General features: G+C 34.9%; 5 protein-coding genes across 5 annotated transcripts; all 5 read right to left on the bottom strand.

The window, feature by feature from the left end:
- Window positions 1-857: 857 nt before the first annotated feature.
- Window positions 858-1,458, bottom strand: LOC133326110 (uncharacterized). Its single transcript, XM_061534784.1, has one exon. It carries the CDS (start codon window positions 1,437-1,439, stop codon window positions 858-860), a length of 582 nt encoding a protein of 193 aa, XP_061390768.1. The 5' UTR covers window positions 1,440-1,458.
- A 2,029-nt stretch (window positions 1,459-3,487) lies between these two features.
- On the bottom strand, window positions 3,488-4,066 carry LOC133326111 (uncharacterized). The gene has a single exon (XM_061534785.1). It carries the CDS (start codon window positions 4,064-4,066, stop codon window positions 3,488-3,490), a length of 579 nt encoding a protein of 192 aa, XP_061390769.1.
- Window positions 4,067-6,136: 2,070 nt separating this feature from the next.
- LOC133326112 (uncharacterized) lies at window positions 6,137-6,685 on the bottom strand. Its single transcript, XM_061534786.1, has one exon. It carries the CDS (start codon window positions 6,683-6,685, stop codon window positions 6,137-6,139), a length of 549 nt encoding a protein of 182 aa, XP_061390770.1.
- Window positions 6,686-8,736: 2,051 nt separating this feature from the next.
- Window positions 8,737-9,312, bottom strand: LOC133326113 (myb-like protein V). The gene has a single exon (XM_061534787.1). The coding sequence runs from the start codon at window positions 9,310-9,312 to the stop codon at window positions 8,737-8,739; it is 576 nt and encodes a 191-aa protein (XP_061390771.1).
- A 1,904-nt stretch (window positions 9,313-11,216) lies between these two features.
- Window positions 11,217-14,523, bottom strand: LOC133326114 (uncharacterized). Its single transcript, XM_061534788.1, has 2 exons — window positions 14,066-14,523; window positions 11,217-11,743 (listed from the first exon to the last, which is right to left on the bottom strand). Exons 1-2 carry the CDS (start codon window positions 14,508-14,510, stop codon window positions 11,217-11,219), a joined length of 972 nt encoding a protein of 323 aa, XP_061390772.1. The 5' UTR covers window positions 14,511-14,523.
- Window positions 14,524-19,932: the final 5,409 nt, after the last annotated feature.

Consider the following 19,932-nt stretch of genomic DNA (forward strand, 5'->3'; position numbering starts at 1 on the left):
TTCATGTCTTTTATAAGCAGATCTCCTTTTATACAGAAGATATATCAGTAACAAGAGCTATTCTTGTTACTGATATATCGTCTTGTCTTCAACTATAAATTTATTGGTCCTCCTCAAAAAGATCTATTGGTACTCTACAAAAAAAAAAAAAAAAAAATACTGATCTTCTATAAGAAGACTTCTATAGGGATAACTAGAAAAAGAAAACCCCATGACATTCTTACGTTGATCCTTATTGGTCTACTACAGGATCAACCTTTGGATCAGGTTCTTCTCCTATAGAAAGTCATCCTGCTATAGGAAGGCATCTTGGTTTCCTATATGAAAATTCCTTGTCGTTGTATAAAAATGTTTTTTGGTCTTCAATAGAAGTATATTTTGGATTCCTTTAGGAAATTGTATTCGTTTCTATTTGAAGACTCCTTGAACTAAAATAGATATACTAAAATTATTTCAATACATATCGAATAGCAGAGAACATCTGAGACCAAAAAGTTCAACCGGACTAAAAAAGTATTTGTTCTGGTATGTACCATTTTTATATACATATCGATTTTTATTTCAAAACTATTTTACCACTTTATTTCCCAACTATTCCAGTTCAATTATACAAATATACAGATGTAATACGGCTGTTAACATGGTCCGACCGTAATTTGTGCTTATATGGCTACCTAATGTTATTGCCACTCTTTTTATATATTGTAAAAAATTGACAACTCATATTTTTTTTTTTTTGGTAACAAAATTTATTTACTCATTGTATTTTATTTACAAGTTCAACTAAAAATATTAACATGGCTAACAATGGGTCCAAAAGCAATTGTTAATCCTTTGGTTCATGATTGAAATTCCATTTAATGAGCGATGTAGTAGAAGATAGGTTGAGGAACATATTGTGGCTGGACTTGGAGACGGGCTGGGACAGCTTTACGCAATTTAGCGGGACGAGCACGGATAGGTTTGCGCAATTTAGCTGGACGAACAGCAGCTTTGCGGACAGCGCCACGACGAGAAGTTAAACGAGCAGAGGCAATTTCTTCTTCAGTTGGAACATATTCTTCTTCAACAACATCTTGAGTATCTACGACAGCTTCATCTTCTTCTGGTGGACCATAGACTTCATCGGGTGTATAGGGAGTTTCTTCTTCGGTAACAACAGGGGTGAAGGGAGTTTCGCCTTCTGGAGCTACTGGTGTCAATGGAGTTTCGCCTTCGGCAGCAACAGGGGTGAATGGAGTTTGTCCCTCAGCGGCAACAGCTTCATCAAAAGGAACTTCGGGTTTCAATTCATCGGCACTTGGATAAGGGGTAACAGGTTCTTCCAATTCTTGGCGAGCCAAGAAACGATTACGTCTACCTTGGAAACGTTTTGGTTCGGCAGCGACTAATGCTACGGCCAAGAAGGCAACGAAAAGGATTTGCATGAATTTAGCCATGTTTTGTTTTTTGTTTTGCTTCGTTATGGTATACTCGATAACTGATGTTCAACTTTAACTGATTTGAAATATTTATACCAATCAAATTATAGTCACATCTGTTGTGTGCGTGTGCACAGTGTACATAGGCGTGATAATTTATGCTAACAGGTATTGTGTGTGTTTAAATTATTCATGATGATGTTCAATATCACAGCAATTGACGTTTTTAATTACGTTAGACGCCAGGTTTGAGAAATACTTCCTAATACAACTCCTTCCTAAAAATCAATGTACTTTCAGTGGTAAACATAAATGTAGGGTAATAGGGTGAATAACCTATATATTTAGTTTTATTTTATTAAATGAAACTAAATATTTGTATATTTTAAAAATTATATTATTATATTATTTCATAATAATATTGAATTAGATTTATTACAACTTTAACTATGTTGCAGTTAAGGGTCTTCCGTGAGAAGAGAAGGACGTATAAGTGGATTTTTCGTCTCATATCAGAACTAGGATCAAATATTAAATTCTTTAATATTTTGTTTTTGCAAAATAGTCTTTAATATAGTTTATGTAGTCAACATCTTTCAATTGTGTATACATTTAAGGCATTTGTACCATGCCCACATTTCAAAAATGATCATATATCGATTCTGGAAATATGTTACTTATGTGCATTTTTTGCTGTTGTTCACGGAGTTTTTTTTGTTTTTGTAAAACATATCCTTCTCCTAAAACGATTCCTTTTTCATTCTTATTTTTCGAAACCTTAAAACGACATTTTTTAACATCCGAATAGTTGGATGTTAAAAAAATGTATTTCTAAAGATTTTAGATATGGTCATCGAAAAAAATTAATCAATATTCGTGTGTTTTCGCCGTCATTTTCTACCATTCCCGATCCTTTTCTAGAAAACATACAAAACGTATGTATAAATTGTACATTATGAAGAACTGCCTATATGGTCTTAAAAATTTATCATAAAAGTGCCCATTATGTCAAATACATTAATTATACAGATCCCTACATTTTTGAACGGTATTTTCAGACAATATTCCAGATTATGGTACCTGTTTTAATCAACCGTATGAGATGTATATCATTTGAAAGCTACAATCATTGCTAATACCATGGAATAATTTGTCAGCCAAACAGTTTTCACAACAGTGAACCATGCTAAAGTTCAGTATAAGGTTTTCTGATTAAGGATCGGTTAAAATTGGAAAATGACGAAGAAATCATACGAATATCGATTTCTCGTCTTTGGGGACTCTTTCTAAAATCAGATGTGTGACATTTTTGTAGAATACTTTTTGGTCGAAAAACTTCGTCTATGGTATACCATTTTCTATGAAAATACAACTTGTTCATTTTTGTTGTTTGTTTATCCTTTGACTATCTTCCTGTCACATTTTGTTTGTCGAATCAATAGCAAGTTGTATATTTTTGACAGTTGTGCCACATTGTTGTTTTTTGGATTTTATCTCGTGAATATCTTATATTATTTAAAAATCCGCCTCAAGTTGAAAAAAGTAAAACCGGGTTTAAACCAAAACCTAAGCTAATAATTTAAAACCCAGCTATGGGTTCTCTTCTACTATCATATGCTTTCAGATTTTGGGGGTCCTGATTGGATTTAGATTTTAGTGCTGCACTATGTAATCGTTCCGTTTAATCCTCATACAAATTATTATTTCTTCTCAAAAAGTCACCCTTTAAAATTTTTCATAAGACATTTTCATTTCCTAAATTTTGTATTTATTTCGATATAAATTCCAAAATGTTTGCTCTACTGTACATAATTTGGTACCCCTTAGTTTTCATATTAGCACATATATTGTACTATTTCTTCACAATTAGTGAAATTTCCAAAAAAAGAAATATTGTTTTTCGATTGACTACAAAGATGTCACACAGGCTTCCGCAAATAAAAATTAAAAACAAACATATATAAATTTTCGCAAAATATATTTAAATGATCAACTCAAACATTAACATGGCCATAATTTGTCTAAAATTTTTATTATCACATCGTTGGTCTCCGATTTATACCAATTTAATGGGCAATATAATAGAAGAGGGGTTGGGGTACATATTGTGGTTGAACTTGGAGACGGGCTGGAGAAGCTTTACGCAATTTAGCGGGACGGGCAGCAATTTTACGCAATTTAGCTGGACGAACAGCAGCTTTGCGGGCACCGCCACGACGAGAAGTCAAACGAGCCGAGGCGATCTCTTCTTCGGTGGGTACGTATTCTTCTTCTACCACTTCTTGGGTATCGACTACAGCTTCCTCTTCTTCTGGTGGACCATAAACTTCATCAGGTGTATAGGGAGTTTCTCCTTCGGCGGCAACAGGGGTGAAGGGAGTTTCTCCCTCGGCGGCAACAGGTGTGAAGGGAGTTTCACCTTCGGCAGCAACAGGTGTGAATGTAGTTTGTCCTTCAGCAGCAACAGCTTCATCGAAAGGAACTTCAGGTTTCAATTCATCAGCGGTGGGATAAGGAGTAACTGGTTCTTCAACTTCTTGACGGGCCAAAAAACGATTACGTCTACCTTGGAAACGTTTTGGTTCGGCGGCAACCAAAGCCAAAGCCAAGAAGGCAACGAAAAGGATTTGCATAAATTTAGGCATATTGTTGTTGTGGTTAGATTGTGATTTGTTCGGAAACTGATGTTCTAGTTGATACTGAATGAACTATTTATACAAATCAAATTAAACACAAATCTGACGGGTTAGTGGGTGTGTACGAAGCCTGTTGTGCGGTAATTTATGCTTAGTGGCGCTGTGTGTTTCAATTATTCATGACAATGGACAATACCACAAACACTTCACGATAATAATTGGGTGCTAAAATCACGACGATATACATGAAATGTACTTCCTATGATGAGGACTCCTTCCGTAAGTTTGGAGTAGGCAATCTGACATACTTTGTAGCGAATTCGGGTGAATAGCCTAAAAATAAGGCATTTGAAATTCAAATACGCAATTCAGATTAAATAATGTGTATGTTAATATATTAAGTGAATATAATAATTTGTTTTTGTGTTATTTAAAATAGGTAATTTTAAAGGCATTTTCCAAATGTTAAGAATCGTTTTGGCTGTCTAATAAACAGACATCCGAATCTAAGAAAAAACCAAAGATTTATTGAATGGTTGCCTTTGGGGAAATATTGCTTATTCACAACTAACTCGCTATTTTCTAATCACACATTGCTGGCATTCATTTTGATATTTCCCAAACCTATTTAGACAATTTTTCACAAGTGGTTTATCCTCAAATATCCCGGAATCCCAAATAGTGTAGTATCGTTATTTGGGAGCTAAACCAAATAGTAAGCCGACATTGATTTTTGATGCATTGACACCTTATAAAGTCCTAAAGAATTAAATACGAGCCAATTTGGTCGAAAAACATGTCAAATATTCCCAATTACCGAAATTTGGGATGTTGCGTTATATGAGAGCAATGCTAAAATGTGGACCTATATTTATAAAATTTAGTAGGGAAAATTTACTTCCTATTCTAGCTTTTCACTATTTTAAGGTATTCATTTCGAAAAAACTCTATTTTAATTTCGACTTCAAATATGGATATTCACATTGTGTGGCAATTTTATAGAAGTTATATTGGCAGTATTTGACTTAGTGGGTTTCTAAGCAAGGTTCGGAGCAATGGTAAAAAGCAAATTCCTGCAGGTAGCAACACAAAATATAGAGTTTTATCATCTTTATTACATAATTCGATAAAAATGGAAATTCTTCCGATGTATATGAGTAAAATAGTATTTTCAAATCAAAAAATGAAATATTTAACATACATTTCCGACATATAATACATAAGCCAAAAACATCGGAAACCCACGCAAACCTATAAAGTTTTTGACAAAAGAGTGATTCCCATCAATCAATATGAAAATTACGTATGCTTCCCTACCAACATTTAAAATTATCTTCCCAAAAAAGTATAGAATTTTTATCAGGACTAGTAAGGAATAGCCAGATATATGTAAAAAAATACTATTGTAATAAATGACGTTTACTACATGTATTACATTTTATACGGGTACAGTTTCCACATTTACACTTTTTTGACAGTCGAAACCCTAACAATTTGTCATATGGACCATCCCTATCCCCAGCCGTGAAGGAAAATATTGAAATAAGATGGTACTTATCGGCTCACTCATTCCAGTACATTCCCTACAAAGGGTCAACATTTTAAAAACTTGTAAATCTCATATCCAATTCATCGAACCTATTCACATCAAAATATAGTTACCTTACATAGATCATTTTCGAAGGTGGGAACCCTGGGTCACCACAAAGGGTCAACATTTTACAAACCAATAAATTTTATTTTAAGCCAATGGAATAATCGACTGAATTCATAGTTTTCACATCGTAATATTTAACCAACTCTACTTCAAATCCGAAGATGAGATCCGTAGGACAACCTCTTCTGGTATTATCCACAGATGGTCAACTCTTTGATGAAAACTTATACATTTTATCATAAATCCTGTTTATAATTCCGTAGACCTCCCCAAACCATAGGCTGAGCATTTACACATGTCGGCAACACCGACTGACACTTTTTTACTACTTTTTTTCATTTCGATTTTATTACATCAATGGTAATATGTACAATTTAACAATCAACAATAATTAATCCTTTGGTCCATGACGCCCTATGAACTTATTGGGAAATATAATAGAAGATAGGTTGAGGAACGTAATGTGGCTGGACTTGGAGACGGGCTGGGGCAGCTTTACGCAATTTAGCGGGGCGGGCATGGATAGGTTTGCGCAATTTAGCTGGACGAACAGCAGCTTTGCGGACAGCGCCACGACGAGAAGTTAAACGAGCAGAGGCAATTTCTTCTTCAGTTGGAACATATTCTTCTTCAACAACATCTTGAGTATCTACGACAGCTTCATCTTCTTCTGGTGGACCATAAACTTCATCAGGTGTATAGGGAGTTTCTCCCTCGGCGGCAACAGGTGTGAAGGGAGTTTCACCTTCGGCAGCAACAGGTGTGAATGTAGTTTGTCCTTCAGCAGCAACAGCTTCATCGAAAGGAACTTCAGGTTTCAATTCATCAGCGGTGGGATAAGGAGTAACTGGTTCTTCAACTTCTTGACGGGCCAAAAAACGATTACGTCTACCTTGGAAACGTTTTGGTTCGGCGGCAACCAAACCCAAAGCCAAGAAGGCAACTAAAAGGATTTGCATAAATTTAGGCATATTGTTGTTGTGGTTAGATTGTGATTTGTTCGGAAACTGATGTTCTAGTTGATACTGAATGAACTATTTATACAAATCAAATTAAACACAAATCTGACGGGTTGGTGGGTGTGTACGCAGCTACTTGTGCGGTAATTTATGCTTAGTGGCGCTGTGTGTTTCAATTATTCATGACAATGGACAATACCACAAACACTTCACGATAATAATTGGGTGCTAAAATCACGACGATATGCATGAAATGTACTTCCTATGATGAGGACACCTTCCGTAAGTTTGGAGTAGACAATCTTTCATACTTTGAAGCGAAAAAGGGTGAATGACCTAAAATATAACGTTTAAGAGTTGAAGTAGAAGTGCAATAATGCATTTGAAATTCAAATACGCAATTCTATTACATTAAATAATGTGTATTGTTAACTTATTAACTTAATATAATTATTTGTGTGTGTTATATAAAAAAGGCAAATAAAATGCATTTAAAATGTTGAGAATCGTTTTGGTTGTCTGACTTTGGAATTAATGTTTATTCACAACTAACGCGCTATTTTCTAATCACACAATCCACGTACTAATTTTGATGTTTCACAAACCTATTTTAACAATTTTCCCCAAAAATGTGTTATGCCCTCCAATATCCAGCAATGCCAAATTACAGCCAATACAATTGGAAAAGGCGGCTAACCTCCTTCAAAATGACCCATTTATGGGAAATTATGTTAATATATATGTCCATGAAACCTTTGTACTAAATTACAGTCACTACGTTGGGCATTTTCCCAACGCTTATGTTGGCTTAAGACATTAAGATTAAGACATACAAAATATGTTATCGTTATCTGGGAGGTAAACCAAATAGTAAACCGATATTTATTTTTTGTAAGGAGATTTGACACCTCTTAAAGACCTAAAAAATTAATTTGGAGCCAATTTGGTTGAAAAACATGCCAAACCCCCAAAATATGGAAAAATGGGGGCCATCCTGAATCTTGAGCCAATGTAGGGATATTTTCTACCCAATGAGAAGCCAAAATATAAAATTACAAGCAATTTTGTTGAAATACGAGCCAAATCTTCCCAATAAACGAAATTTGGGGTGTTGCAATGGAGCAATGCTACAATGTGGACCAATATTTATAAATCTTTGGAGGACATTTTTCTTCTTTCCTTTCTTCATTTAGAATCCAAAGTGGTAAATTACAAATTCATTCTTCTTTGATAGGTTCGCAACAAAACTATTTACTGTAAAACTTAAAGTATACCTTTAGTCGTTTCGAATTCTAGCCTTTCACTGCTTTAAGGTATTCATTTCGAAACAACTCTTTTTTAATGGCGACTTCACGCAAATATGGATATTCACATTGTGTGGCAATGCAGCAACGCGACATGTAGAGTTTTTATCATCTTTATTACTTAAGGGAGATTTTCATTTGAAATTTTGTAGGGACATTCTAGAATTAGAGTAGATTCGTATTAAATCAAAAAATGTTTGACACCGAGAATGGGGGGTCCCCATTATGCTTTACTAAAATCCCTACCAAATTTTAAAAATATCCGCCCACAAAAGTTTAGATTTTTTATCAGGACTAGTAAGGAATAGCCAGATATATGTTCAAAATACTATATATTATGAAAAATAACAGTCGAATTTCATCGAACATTTACACATCGAAGTATGGTTACCCTACACAGATCATGTTCGAAGGTGGGACCTATGGGTCACCTCCCCCACAAAGTGTCAACATTTTACAAACCTATAAATTTAATTTAAAGCGAATGGAATAATCGATTGAATTCTTAGTTTGCACATCGTAATATTTTACCAAACCTAATTTAAATCAGAAGATGAGGTCTATAGAGCAACCGCTTCTGGTACCTCTCTACAGATGTTCAACTCTTTGATTAAAACATATACATTTTATAATAAGTCTGAATACACCGACTGACACTTTTTTACTATTTTTTCATTTCGATTTTATTACATCAATAGTAATGTGAACAATTTAACAGAAAACAATTATTAATCCTCTGGTCCATGGCTCCCTATGAGCTTATTGGGAAATATAATAGAAGATGGGTTGAGGAACGTATTGTGGCTGGACTTGGAGTCGTGCTGGGACAGCTTTACGCAATTTAGCGGGGCGGGCAGCAACTTTACGCAATTTAGCTGGACGAACAGCAGCTTTGCGGACAGCGCCACGACGAGAAGTTAAACGAGCAGAGGCAATTTCTTCTTCAGTTGGAACATATTCTTCTTCAACAACATCTTGAGTATCTACGACTGCTTCATCTTCTTCTGGTGGGCCATAGACTTCATCGGGTGTATAGGGAGTTTCTTCTTCGTTAACAACAGGGGTGAAGGGAGTTTCGCCTTCTGGAGCTACTGGTGTCAATGGAGTTTCGCCTTCGGCAGAAACAGGGGTGAATGGAGTTTGTTCTTCAGCGGCAACAGCTTCATCGAATGGAACTTCTGGTTTCAATTCATCGGCACTTGGATAAGGGGTAACAGGTTCCTCCAATTCTTGGCGAGCCAAACGATTACGTCTACCTTGGAAACGTTTTGGTTGGGCGGCAACCAATGCGATGACCAAGAAGGCAACGAAAAGGATTTGCATGAATTTAGCCATGTTCTATTGATGTTTTGATTGTGATTTGTTATGGGATAATCGATAACTGATGTTCTATTCCGAATAAAATAACCTTTTTATACAAATCAAATTCAAATGAATACAGCATTTATAGTTCGTTATTATTGTCTGGAATGCTAACTGCTGATGGTGGTCGGTGTTTTAATTATTCAATGTGAAATATCGTACAATGTCACAAGTGGTAGCATTAGCTGTGTTTGTTGGAGTTTAACGCACAAACAGCGCGTTGACCAGTGTGTGAAACTTCCCCTGAATATTATTTCCGTATAATTTGAAAATATTATATTCAAAGCTCTGGCGGAATAAAGTTAATAATTCAAATGCCTGGTTTCAGTAAAATCAATTTAATATTCGTATGGCTATATCATTTGATAAAGTCGGAAAAGAACCCATAAGATCGGATGTTTGGTTCATTGTTGCGCACAATAACTCTTTAAGGGTACGTGATTTAATTATAATATGACTATAGTAATATTTATAATAAATATAATTAAGTTCCTCCCCTATAACTTGGTCTAAATTATTTAAAAAAAATAGTTAAATATGCCAGTTAAGTTCAGACAGGCGAACTTCTTTTACACACTACTATGTATAACGCATTTACATGGAGGTTTTGCTATTGTAAATTGTACAGAGGTGTTTTTTTATCCTCAGAGGAAACGAATCACAAAAATACCCATACAGGTGGAAAATTGGTTTAACACTTTGAGTATGGTGAAAAAGCTTTTTACAAGTTGGACAAATTTCCTTCAAGAATCTCTTTTCTCTTTTTCCACAATGCCGTACATATTTACAAAGTATTTTCTCCTTATTTTTTAACTTGGTTTTTGGTAAAAAATCGGCAATTTTCCAAAAATATTTTTTTAAAGGTCTGCCATTTTGCTAATTTTAGGGCGAAGTCAATAATCCTACATCATACGAGATCCAGACATGTACTCTTTCTAACACCGTTGGAATTTTCGGATTCCGATGTCCCAGTGAGGAGTTATCATGCCCGCCATCAAAAATAAGGGCTTTTCTTTTCCAATATAAATCAACCTTAGACTTAATCTAGGTTTCGTAAAAAATATTACAATTCCCAAAGTTTGTGCAAAGCAGTAACTCCTATTATGCGTACCGGACATGAATTTCTAAATCAAATCCAAATTGTCTAAAATGTTTTTTTTTTAACTTTAAGAGGGTTCTAAAACTTTAATAGGTTAAAAAAATTCCCTTCTGACGGGAAGTATATATTTGTATAAATATTTCGATTACACAAACTACTCAGTTTAGAGGATGGTCATATTCGATGTAGGCCATGCCACTGCAATTGCCCATTTTTTCTTACAGCCTTCATATAAGGGTATTTACGAATTTTAGGTAATTTCCCATTGGCTGTAATGTAGTATTTCATATTTCCAGTAAGTAAGAAAAAAATTAAACAAATTTCGACATAGTTTCACCATATTCAAACACCATAACTATTAGCATGTGTCAACAATCAATTTAAGATATTATAGAAAATATTGTAGAATATTGCTAATTTGAATCTTTTAAATTTGAATCTTCGTTTTCCAAACACTCAAGGGTTTTGGAGGTTCAATATAGGTCCATGTATTGACCTAGACCCTAACATAATGGTCTCGTTCCTAAGAGTCTGTCTGTCGTGAAAAATAATTAACAATGTGGGCCCATGATTTGACATACCTCCCATATTTTAGCTAGTTTGAATGCACACATCTTAGTGTATTTTTTTAAGATTCTTTTTATTATTTTTCGTAATTGGTTTTATCGAATAGTATTCTTAATTATCAACCTAAAAAATATTAACATGACTAAAAAATGTGGTCTAAATTATGCAAACAATGTAATTGGTGAAAGTCTAGTCTAGATACTCCATTAACTTATTGAGCTACGTAGAAGAAGACGGGTTGGCGAACAAATTGACGTTGGAGACGAGCAGGAGCAGCTTTACGCAATTTAGCGGGACGAGCAGCAACTCTGCGGGCACCAGCACGACGAGCGGTGAAACGAGCAGATTCGACAGCTTCTTCTTCAGCGGCAGCTTCTTCAGCAGCAACAGCTTCTTCTTCTTCTTCAACTGGGACAATGTCATCAGTTTCAGCTGGTAAATCTTGTTCTGGTGGACCATAGACTTCATCGGGTTGATTGGGAGTTTGTTCTTCGGGAGCTTCAGCTTCATTGAATGGCACCTCAGGTTTCAATTCATCAGCCGAGGGATAAGGAGTAACAGCTTCTTCTGCCACCTCTTGACGGGCCAAGAAACGACGTCTGCCTTGGAAACGTCTGCGAGGAGCTTCAGCACTGACCAAAGCAATAGCCAAGAAGGCAACGAAAAGGATTTGCATGAATTTAGCCATGTTTGTGTAGGTTGATTGATATGTTCGGTTGAAAAGCAACTGATACCGAACTATTTTCGATTTCAACTATTTATACGATCGGTGATTTTCTTAAGAATTTTTGACGAATAAATTGCTTTGTGTGTCCATCCATGATATGTAAATGATATGCCGTGTAGTTCTTGGTGCTGTCGGTGTCGGTGTAGCTGTTGTAGTTGGTGCGTGTGTGTGTCTGTGTTTAGACCTGATTGGAATAATTTAATAATTTCATAGGTTTTCGTACAATAACCCTAAGTTCCATAGTGACCGGAACTTTTATTGGAATATATTAATTTGTTGTCGTTGTTGTTCAAATAGTTCAATAGTGAGTAGAGCATTACAATTGTCAAGAAGATTTATGAATCAATTAGCATGAAGTGGGTTACACATATTCTGGAAATTTAATTCTTTTACATTGAAAATGAAAATAAATGTTTACAAAAATTATTTATAAATATCACGCTGGTTGTTGTTTTAGAATACAAAAACATGTTTGTCATTACATAATATGTAAGTCTTTAATGTAATTAACATTCATACAAAGTAAATTAAATTAAAAATATTAAGTATCGTCTTATGGGTCACCAGTTAAATATGAATTTATCAGACTTGGTACCATTTGAATTTAAAATTTTTTTGATTTGTAAGACCCCTACCTAAAACTCGATATTTTTCATCGCAAAAGTAAAAGGCTTGTATTTATATGAATGTTACCGAAATACGCCGAGCGTACGAAATTTCACGTTGAACTTATTTAACTATGAAATAATGTAGTTTTTGATGTAGAAATTCCTATTGGGGATGAAAGACCCTATGGAATATATGAAAACCCCAGAAGGAAAAATTCGACATAGATCAAAGTTTGGAGATATTGCGTGATAATTTTTTGATGGCGAAATTATTATAATTAAAGAGATAGCTTTTTGGCATTAAATTTCTTCACTAAATTCGAATAAGGGATTTTTTGTTGAACATTTTTTTATTTCCAGATCGATTCCTTGTGTGTCCTTTTCGTCCTTAATTTATTGAACCGGACTCCAATTATCACAAGATGAGATTTTTCATCATCGTAATATTCATAATGTTGCTCAAACGATTTTAGGTTCGGTCCTCAAAGACGTGATCTATATTTTAAAATTTTAATGGGCCATTTTTAATTTTGCCCATTTCTTGTCAATAAAACCCTATATGTATGTCAATAAATTCAGTATAAAAAATGTCTATATGAAGTTATCTCTACAAGTATAATAGGGTCACCAGCAAAATAAATGATGACGCCATATTCCCGAACTTTGACTTTTTATTCGCTTGAAGATATGGATACGACGTATAAATAATATAAGTAAGTTTGGCTGTTCCTACAATACTGTCTACGATAGGATGCCTCAAGTTAAAATATCAAGCCTCCTTACAGATCCATAGAAAATTCGCACAGTTTATATGAATGTGAATGCTTAATTTTTTATTGCCCAATTTTCTAAGTATATTTATTGTGTTTCTCTTTACTTTTTTGTTTTTTAGGAAGATCAGCATAAGGAATTACAACAAGTAAAAAAGTGTCATTCGGTGTTGTCAACATATATAGCCGTACGGATTCATCTCTGCGGCATTGCTGTCTAGTGTTGAGGTAGGTAATTTTTTAATTAACTTTACAATTATTCAATATGTTGTGGGAGAGGGGCTAGAAGTGCCTTCTTCAGATATGTATACAGTTTGAATGAAATCGGTTTGTAAATCGACTGCTTTACGTCCATGAGGCACATTTTTAACGTTACAATGTATATATACCCTCTCTAACCACACGGCTGAGACTATAAAAAGCAATAGATCGAAAATTCGATATTTTTGTTAGATTAAAAAATTGACTTCTGCCTTCATCAAGTCTAAAAATTGTACCTTCTAACACATCTTTCGAAGTTATATATATTTTTTTTCATATTATCATTCTAATTTTTTAGATGTACTAAATTTTTATTGCCATTCCTGATATTTATTTATTTTATATATGGACTATATCTTAAAATATCCTATAATATTAAACCACGGAGTGTGTCTCCCTTTCATTGTTCTGCAGAAGGTTATCACAAAAAATAATTTCAATTAAACACATAATTTATATTCTGTACAATAAAATTGTATACAATTATTTATTTCGGATTGTTCGTTAGTACGGGTTTTTTTAGTAGATTTTCACCTAAGATCTTCAACATGACTAAATTAGATTTATGAGGGTGCAAACAAAAAAAGACTAACATTAATATAAGACCACATCAAAGTAAGCTTGGAACTCCTTCAATCAGTTATCACAGTCAGCCAATGGTTTATTTAATGACGTTTAGCTGGGACAGCCTTACGCAATTTGGCGGGACGAACAGCACTCTTACGGAGACCAGCACGACGAGCTGTCAAACGAGCTGGAACTTCTTCTTCGGCGACGGGGACGACAGCTTCTTCTTCAGCAACTGGGGCTTCAGCTTCAACTTCACCTTCAACGGGAGCAACATCATCGGTAGCAACTGGGACATCTTGTTCTGGTGGGCCATAGACTTCATCGGGTTGGTTGGGGATTTGTTCCTCTTCAGGGGTGGAGGCAGCAGCTTCATCGAAAGGCACTTCGGGTTTCAATTCATCAGCGCTGGGATAGGGAGTGACAACATCAGGTTCAGCAGCGACTTCTTGGCGGGCCAAGAAACGGGTGCGCTTGGCTTGGACGCGGGCATAACGAGAACGAGGTGCTTCAGCGGAACACAAGGCAATAGCCAAGAAGGCGACGAAAAGGATTTGCACGAATTTAGCCATGTTTTAGGTTTTGGTTTTGTGATTTGTTAGTTGAATAGACGGCAACTGATGTCGATTGACCACCGCCGGAGGGTATTTATATGAAAGTGCCGCGCTTAGAAACTGAACGAATTAATTGCTAAATTCAGTGCTGCATTTTAATACTCAAATTTAATGGTTTGTCAAAGTTCTGGTGATGGCAATGCTAATATCAGCAGCAAGTGCGAAAAACATGTTTGGCATAACTTAAGAATTCGCCACCATCATCAACAATTAAAACAACAACAACAACAAAAACCAAACAACTACCCCCAACTACTACTCACGCTCACATACAGTCAGCTTATATCATCGGTAACTGAATAAATTCTAGACAGGCCTAAACTATTTTTGGTTAGAACATCCGTCGTTTGAAGCAGTTTTTAGTCTTAATATGTCCGATAGAACAATCACAATTCAAGGCATCTTCCTTGACCCACACCCCACATTTTATTTATATTTTTCAAAATTCTTAGCTAACATGCGGATGGTTACTTATTTGTTTTGTATTGCCAAAATAATTCTGGGGATTTTATTGGCCACATTATAAATGCAGTTCAAATTCGAGCTAACCAAATTCAGGGAATAGCTAATTGATTGATTCGAATTGCCATGTACATGCCATGTTAAGTAAAATTAATTCATTTCCGTATAATAAACCGCCTCACCATCGACCTTGATATTTAATACTTCCACTTTGTTTGGCAAAAGTTTGCAAAACAAAGCTTTAAAAGAGCCAAATTAAGGTGCCAGAAGTCAGTTTATTACTTGGACATATTTGGAGGAATATAGACGGACGGCAATTTTTTTTGATTTCCCATCTATTAGAAGGAGGCTACAATGATGAATTTATCATTTCGTATAAAACTTCTTAAAATCCTATATTTAGATTCCAAAATCTATGTAAATATGTAACTAGGTCTAGCCATGACTGTCAGTTAGCTCCCCCTTGAAGCGTCGATTGCCTTCAGGTAATACATTTTGAAATAGTTTTAAATTAGAAATTTTGAAAAATGGGAACGACGTGTACTTCGCTTTTTTCTTTGCTTTGATATCTCAAGGCTACCTAATATTCATTGAGATATGTCCGAGCATGCATTGCGTCGATGCCATGCAATTCATCTTCAAATGAAACTGTTCATTTTATTTTGAAATCTTGTTAAGTTATAATGCCCATTTATCAACATTTTCTACGCTCAAGATCCTTGTTCCAACAAATAGGTGGGCGCCGAGAGGGTGAGTGTGCCTGTGTGTTTGCCTTTTTGATATAGAAGTCAATGGTAGCTCCATTGAATACAAGCAGGATTTGGAAAGACAAAGAAGAGGAAAAAAATAATAAGGATGTAGGGCAAAAATCCTTTCTATACTCTGCAATAATAAAACAGTTGTTGCTTTAGTAACCAAAACACCCAACAACAAAATAAACGACACACTAAAGCAGGAGGAGGAGCAGGACAAAAAATTCCTGGCAGAAGTAGAAGAAGAATTAAATTGCATTGTCATGCTAAAGCCAAACAAATTTATGCTCCCCAAAGACATAATAACAATGATAATTGGATGCTTGCCAATGATATGCATTTCACCATTTACACAAGCACACACACACACACGTTCATCCTCACACATTCTCAACCATAGTCATGGCCACGAAAACACATATACATAGAACAAAGGGATAACCATAACGCACATTTGCACGAACCAACGCGCCCACCCTCACTCACATAGCCACATCATAGATAAAGATCATCTATAAGGAACCGAAAGTGGTCTGGGCTCCTCCACCCACCACCAAAGGACTCAAAGAAAATAATAGCTCAGCTAGAACACCACCTAACAACAGAGCAGCTACCGCCTGCATTTTGTCTGCATTATAGCTCACTGAGTTTGCTTCTTCATCTTTCATTTAGCATAAGGACATTCATACAACGCCAGAGCCGAACAACACAGCAACAACAACTCAGCTCGAGAGTGTAATGCATCACATGGAGAGCCAATGCTTGCCGTATGAGACGCTCCTGGCTGTTTGCTGGTCACGTTGTAATTCCAACGAAACAAATTTGAGTGACTATGTGTGTTTTTTATGCATGTGTATATTTGTGTGTGTGTGTGTCTGTGTTTGACTGGACACAAACAACACAGTGTCTGGACAAACAATGAACCACCAGCAGCTCTGCTGCTGCCGAACTAAGACACCATGTATTGTAGTGGCAGTCTCAGGATATCAGAGATCATCATTTCAAGATTATTAAAATCAAACAAATGACTTTAACACAAAAGATGGATTTAATTTATTTATTTACAAACTGCTGGATTTAAGCTTGAGCCGGAGAAGGAGATGGCCAGACAAACCATAAAATTAATTTGCAGATTTCAGGTGTCATGTGGCAGGCGTCAAAGTGAAAAATACAATTTCAAATGTCTTAATGTGTTCTGTTGTACAAACTGATGGATGAGTAAAAGGAACGGAAACGAAGGACTTTTCGTATACGAAACTTTCAAATTGAGTGGAGACTCACTTCGACAATATTCTTGTTAAGAAGTCCGAACCATTTAAGAACCATAATGCAAACATAAGGTGCCTACAATTCCAATATCGGACCGAATATTACCAAATTGACATACAATGACTTTCAATTTTACTTTAACGCTATATGTATACTTTATTGAGGTTTCAGACAAATATTTCGAGGTTTATCAAATGGAATGACAAAATTCGGCCTTATGCGGCCAAATCGGCCAAATATAACAACTAATGCATTCTTTGTTTTTTATTAATATTTAAATCACATTAACCCCCCGTTACTCAGTTTATAATTACAACAAAATAATACTAACCCATTATTACCTACCACTTTCCATTGCCGATAATTCATCAGCTAATCTTGTTTTTGCAGCATTAAACGGATGTCACTGGTGGTGTGCACAGCTAATGTCCGATGTATTTACTCATCTGTATACCAGCGCCAACAACACCAACAACATAACCTCATCTGACACCGACCAGAAGCAAACAAAAACAAAACAGCAACGGAACTGATGAGCTACTGCCCTTTGAACTCCAACACACGGTTTCTGGGGAGCAAAGTATAACGAGCTAGGTTGCAGATCTTACACCTTAGATTAGACAGCTACATGACATTTTATTAAATTGGAAGGTGCGAATGAGGGAGATAGAATGGATGAAGAAATCGCAGCTGTATTAAGTTATGATAAAATGTATAATAAAACCACAAAACCATAAGAACCCATTTTAAAGTAGAAAAACAAACATTAAATTAAATGAAAAACACTATCTATGTATGTGTGATCTATCAGCCACATCTAGATTAAAAGTATCTAAAAGTAGGCTTTGTTTGAATTTGACCTAAAAGTATGCATCTAATTAAAATAAAACAGTAACAAAAGATTCGATTTATTCTTTGATAAACCAACATGTGTGTAAACACATACATATGTACGCATGCTTTAAAAGGATTCTGAGAATATTTACAAAGAAGTGATTTCTTTTACTTTTCATAGAAATCTACAAAGCAAAGCCTTAATGTATACAACAATTTTTTTTTTAATAAGCAATTTTTCTATTTCATTGGCTTTAATTAGTTTAAAATTTATGGCAAAAATAAAAAAACACACACACACAAAATCTACATATCTTTAATATATCCCAAATAAATTTGAATAGATTTTCACCTTCGCATAAACGATATACGTACACATACAGTGGAATGTGGCTACAGCAAACACTGGTTTGTAGAAAATCATTGTTAATCTTAAATGCAGAACTATTTGACGTATTTTGATATTAAAATATAATGTCTTTAATTCATTTTCTATTTATTATTGTTATTATTTATTTATTTTAATGTAATGGTGATGATAGTGTTAATATTCCTTGCACATACTCACAATGTTCAGTTAAATAAAACACCAAGTTTTTTCTAAAAATTTTGTTTACATACTGAAATGTGATCTGTCATCGCCCAGCGATATTGTGTTAGTATTACAATTTTATGTTGTCACGTATGCGTTTATTCACAAACGATCAATGAAATTCAGAACATGTTTCCATAAGCTACCGAAGATACATGTTAAATATATTGGTAACAATTGACTAAATTTTACCCTACACAAAATCGTTCAATAAATATTTCACGACAGAAATGTGTATCAAGTAACGAGAAATACATCGTTAAGATCGACTGGGCCGAACTTTGTATACCCTCGTCAATTAACTATTTATAAATACCTAATATTTGCCCGAACGCAAATATGGCATATATGTCAAAATCATGGATCTATATTGTAAATAGTCTACCAGGTGGGTTTTCACCGCCGTAGAAAACGAAATTCCAAAGTTAAAGACACTTGGTTTAAAAAATCGACAAGGACCTTCAATATACTTAAAATTGTGTTTAATCACTATATGTCTGCGAACTGAAATATTTTCCTCTGAATGCCTACTTAGAAAATAAAAATAGAAAGGGGGGCTCGACCTTCATTTCAAAATGAACTAAACAAATCTATTATACAAATATCGATCTCTATTGTGATTTCAAGAGAGAGAAGTGACATTTTACTGTGATCAAGAATCCCCAATTTTGTGTCCCGTTAAATTTTAATAGATTTGGAAAATGTTCTCTCAATTCTTGGGTTTCCTTTAATTCGTTTCATTTTATTTTTCTAAAAAAATATGTGATATGTTAATCTTCTTTGCAAATGTACATATGTATATAGATATTTAGGTAATAAAAAGTACTCCCAAGAGATATAAATAAAAATCGTAGCGCTATAGCTATACAAACATAAAAATCAAACAAAAAGACAATCAGTTGCATAAAAGCCTATTGCCACCCAATCACACACACGCACACATGCATATTCCAAGCAAATAATAAAAAAAGCCTTTTAGTATGTTCCCAGTAAACAATTTTTTCCGACTGCTCTGATTTTAGATTTTTTTCCGAAATTTCTGACGTTTTTTTCAGAAATTTCTGATAGAAATTGGTCCGATTTTCTAAACGTTTTTTTTTTAGAATTTCTGCACATTTTCCTGTGTTTTTAAGCGAAAAAAACTCGAAAAATGTACAAACGGAGAGAGTAGATTGTGTATTGCTCTGGCATATTCTCTCCCACATGTAAACGGATGGTGGTGGTTTGACACATTCTCTCCCATAGTAGTTGTTGTTGTGATCATTCATTTCAAGATCTCAACAACAACAAAGCGCAAAGCAAAAATGCTATTTGTTATTGTTATTGTGAACTGTTAGATTTTCCGTTGTAAAAATGTGCGTTTTGTTGTTGTTGTGAATCAGCCTCTTTCTCTTTCGTTCCCAAAAAAATATGATGGAAAAAAATTGCAAAAACAACTACATACCGGTTTTCTGTGTGCACTGCTTTTTAT

This window comes from Musca vetustissima, unplaced genomic scaffold (genome assembly GCF_032173495.1).
Source record: "Musca vetustissima isolate MV318-11 ecotype Yass unplaced genomic scaffold, APGP_CSIRO_Mvet_v1 utg16036, whole genome shotgun sequence".
Lineage (NCBI taxonomy): Eukaryota > Metazoa > Arthropoda > Insecta > Diptera > Muscidae > Musca > Musca vetustissima.

Excerpts from the sequence above, each read along its gene's own strand:
- LOC133326110 (XM_061534784.1), bottom strand. The coding sequence starts at position 1,439 with ATGGCTAAATTCATGCAAATCCTTTTCGTTGCCTTCTTGGCCGTAGCA.
- LOC133326111 (XM_061534785.1), bottom strand. The coding sequence starts at position 4,066 with ATGCCTAAATTTATGCAAATCCTTTTCGTTGCCTTCTTGGCTTTGGCT.
- LOC133326112 (XM_061534786.1), bottom strand. The coding sequence starts at position 6,685 with ATGCCTAAATTTATGCAAATCCTTTTAGTTGCCTTCTTGGCTTTGGGT.
- LOC133326113 (XM_061534787.1), bottom strand. The coding sequence starts at position 9,312 with ATGGCTAAATTCATGCAAATCCTTTTCGTTGCCTTCTTGGTCATCGCA.
- LOC133326114 (XM_061534788.1), bottom strand. The coding sequence starts at position 14,510 with ATGGCTAAATTCGTGCAAATCCTTTTCGTCGCCTTCTTGGCTATTGCC. Across the intron at positions 11,744-14,065 it reads TGTTCGTCCCGCCAAATTGC|TTCGGTATCAGTTGCTTTTC; the intron begins GTAAGGCTGTCC and ends AATCGAAAATAG.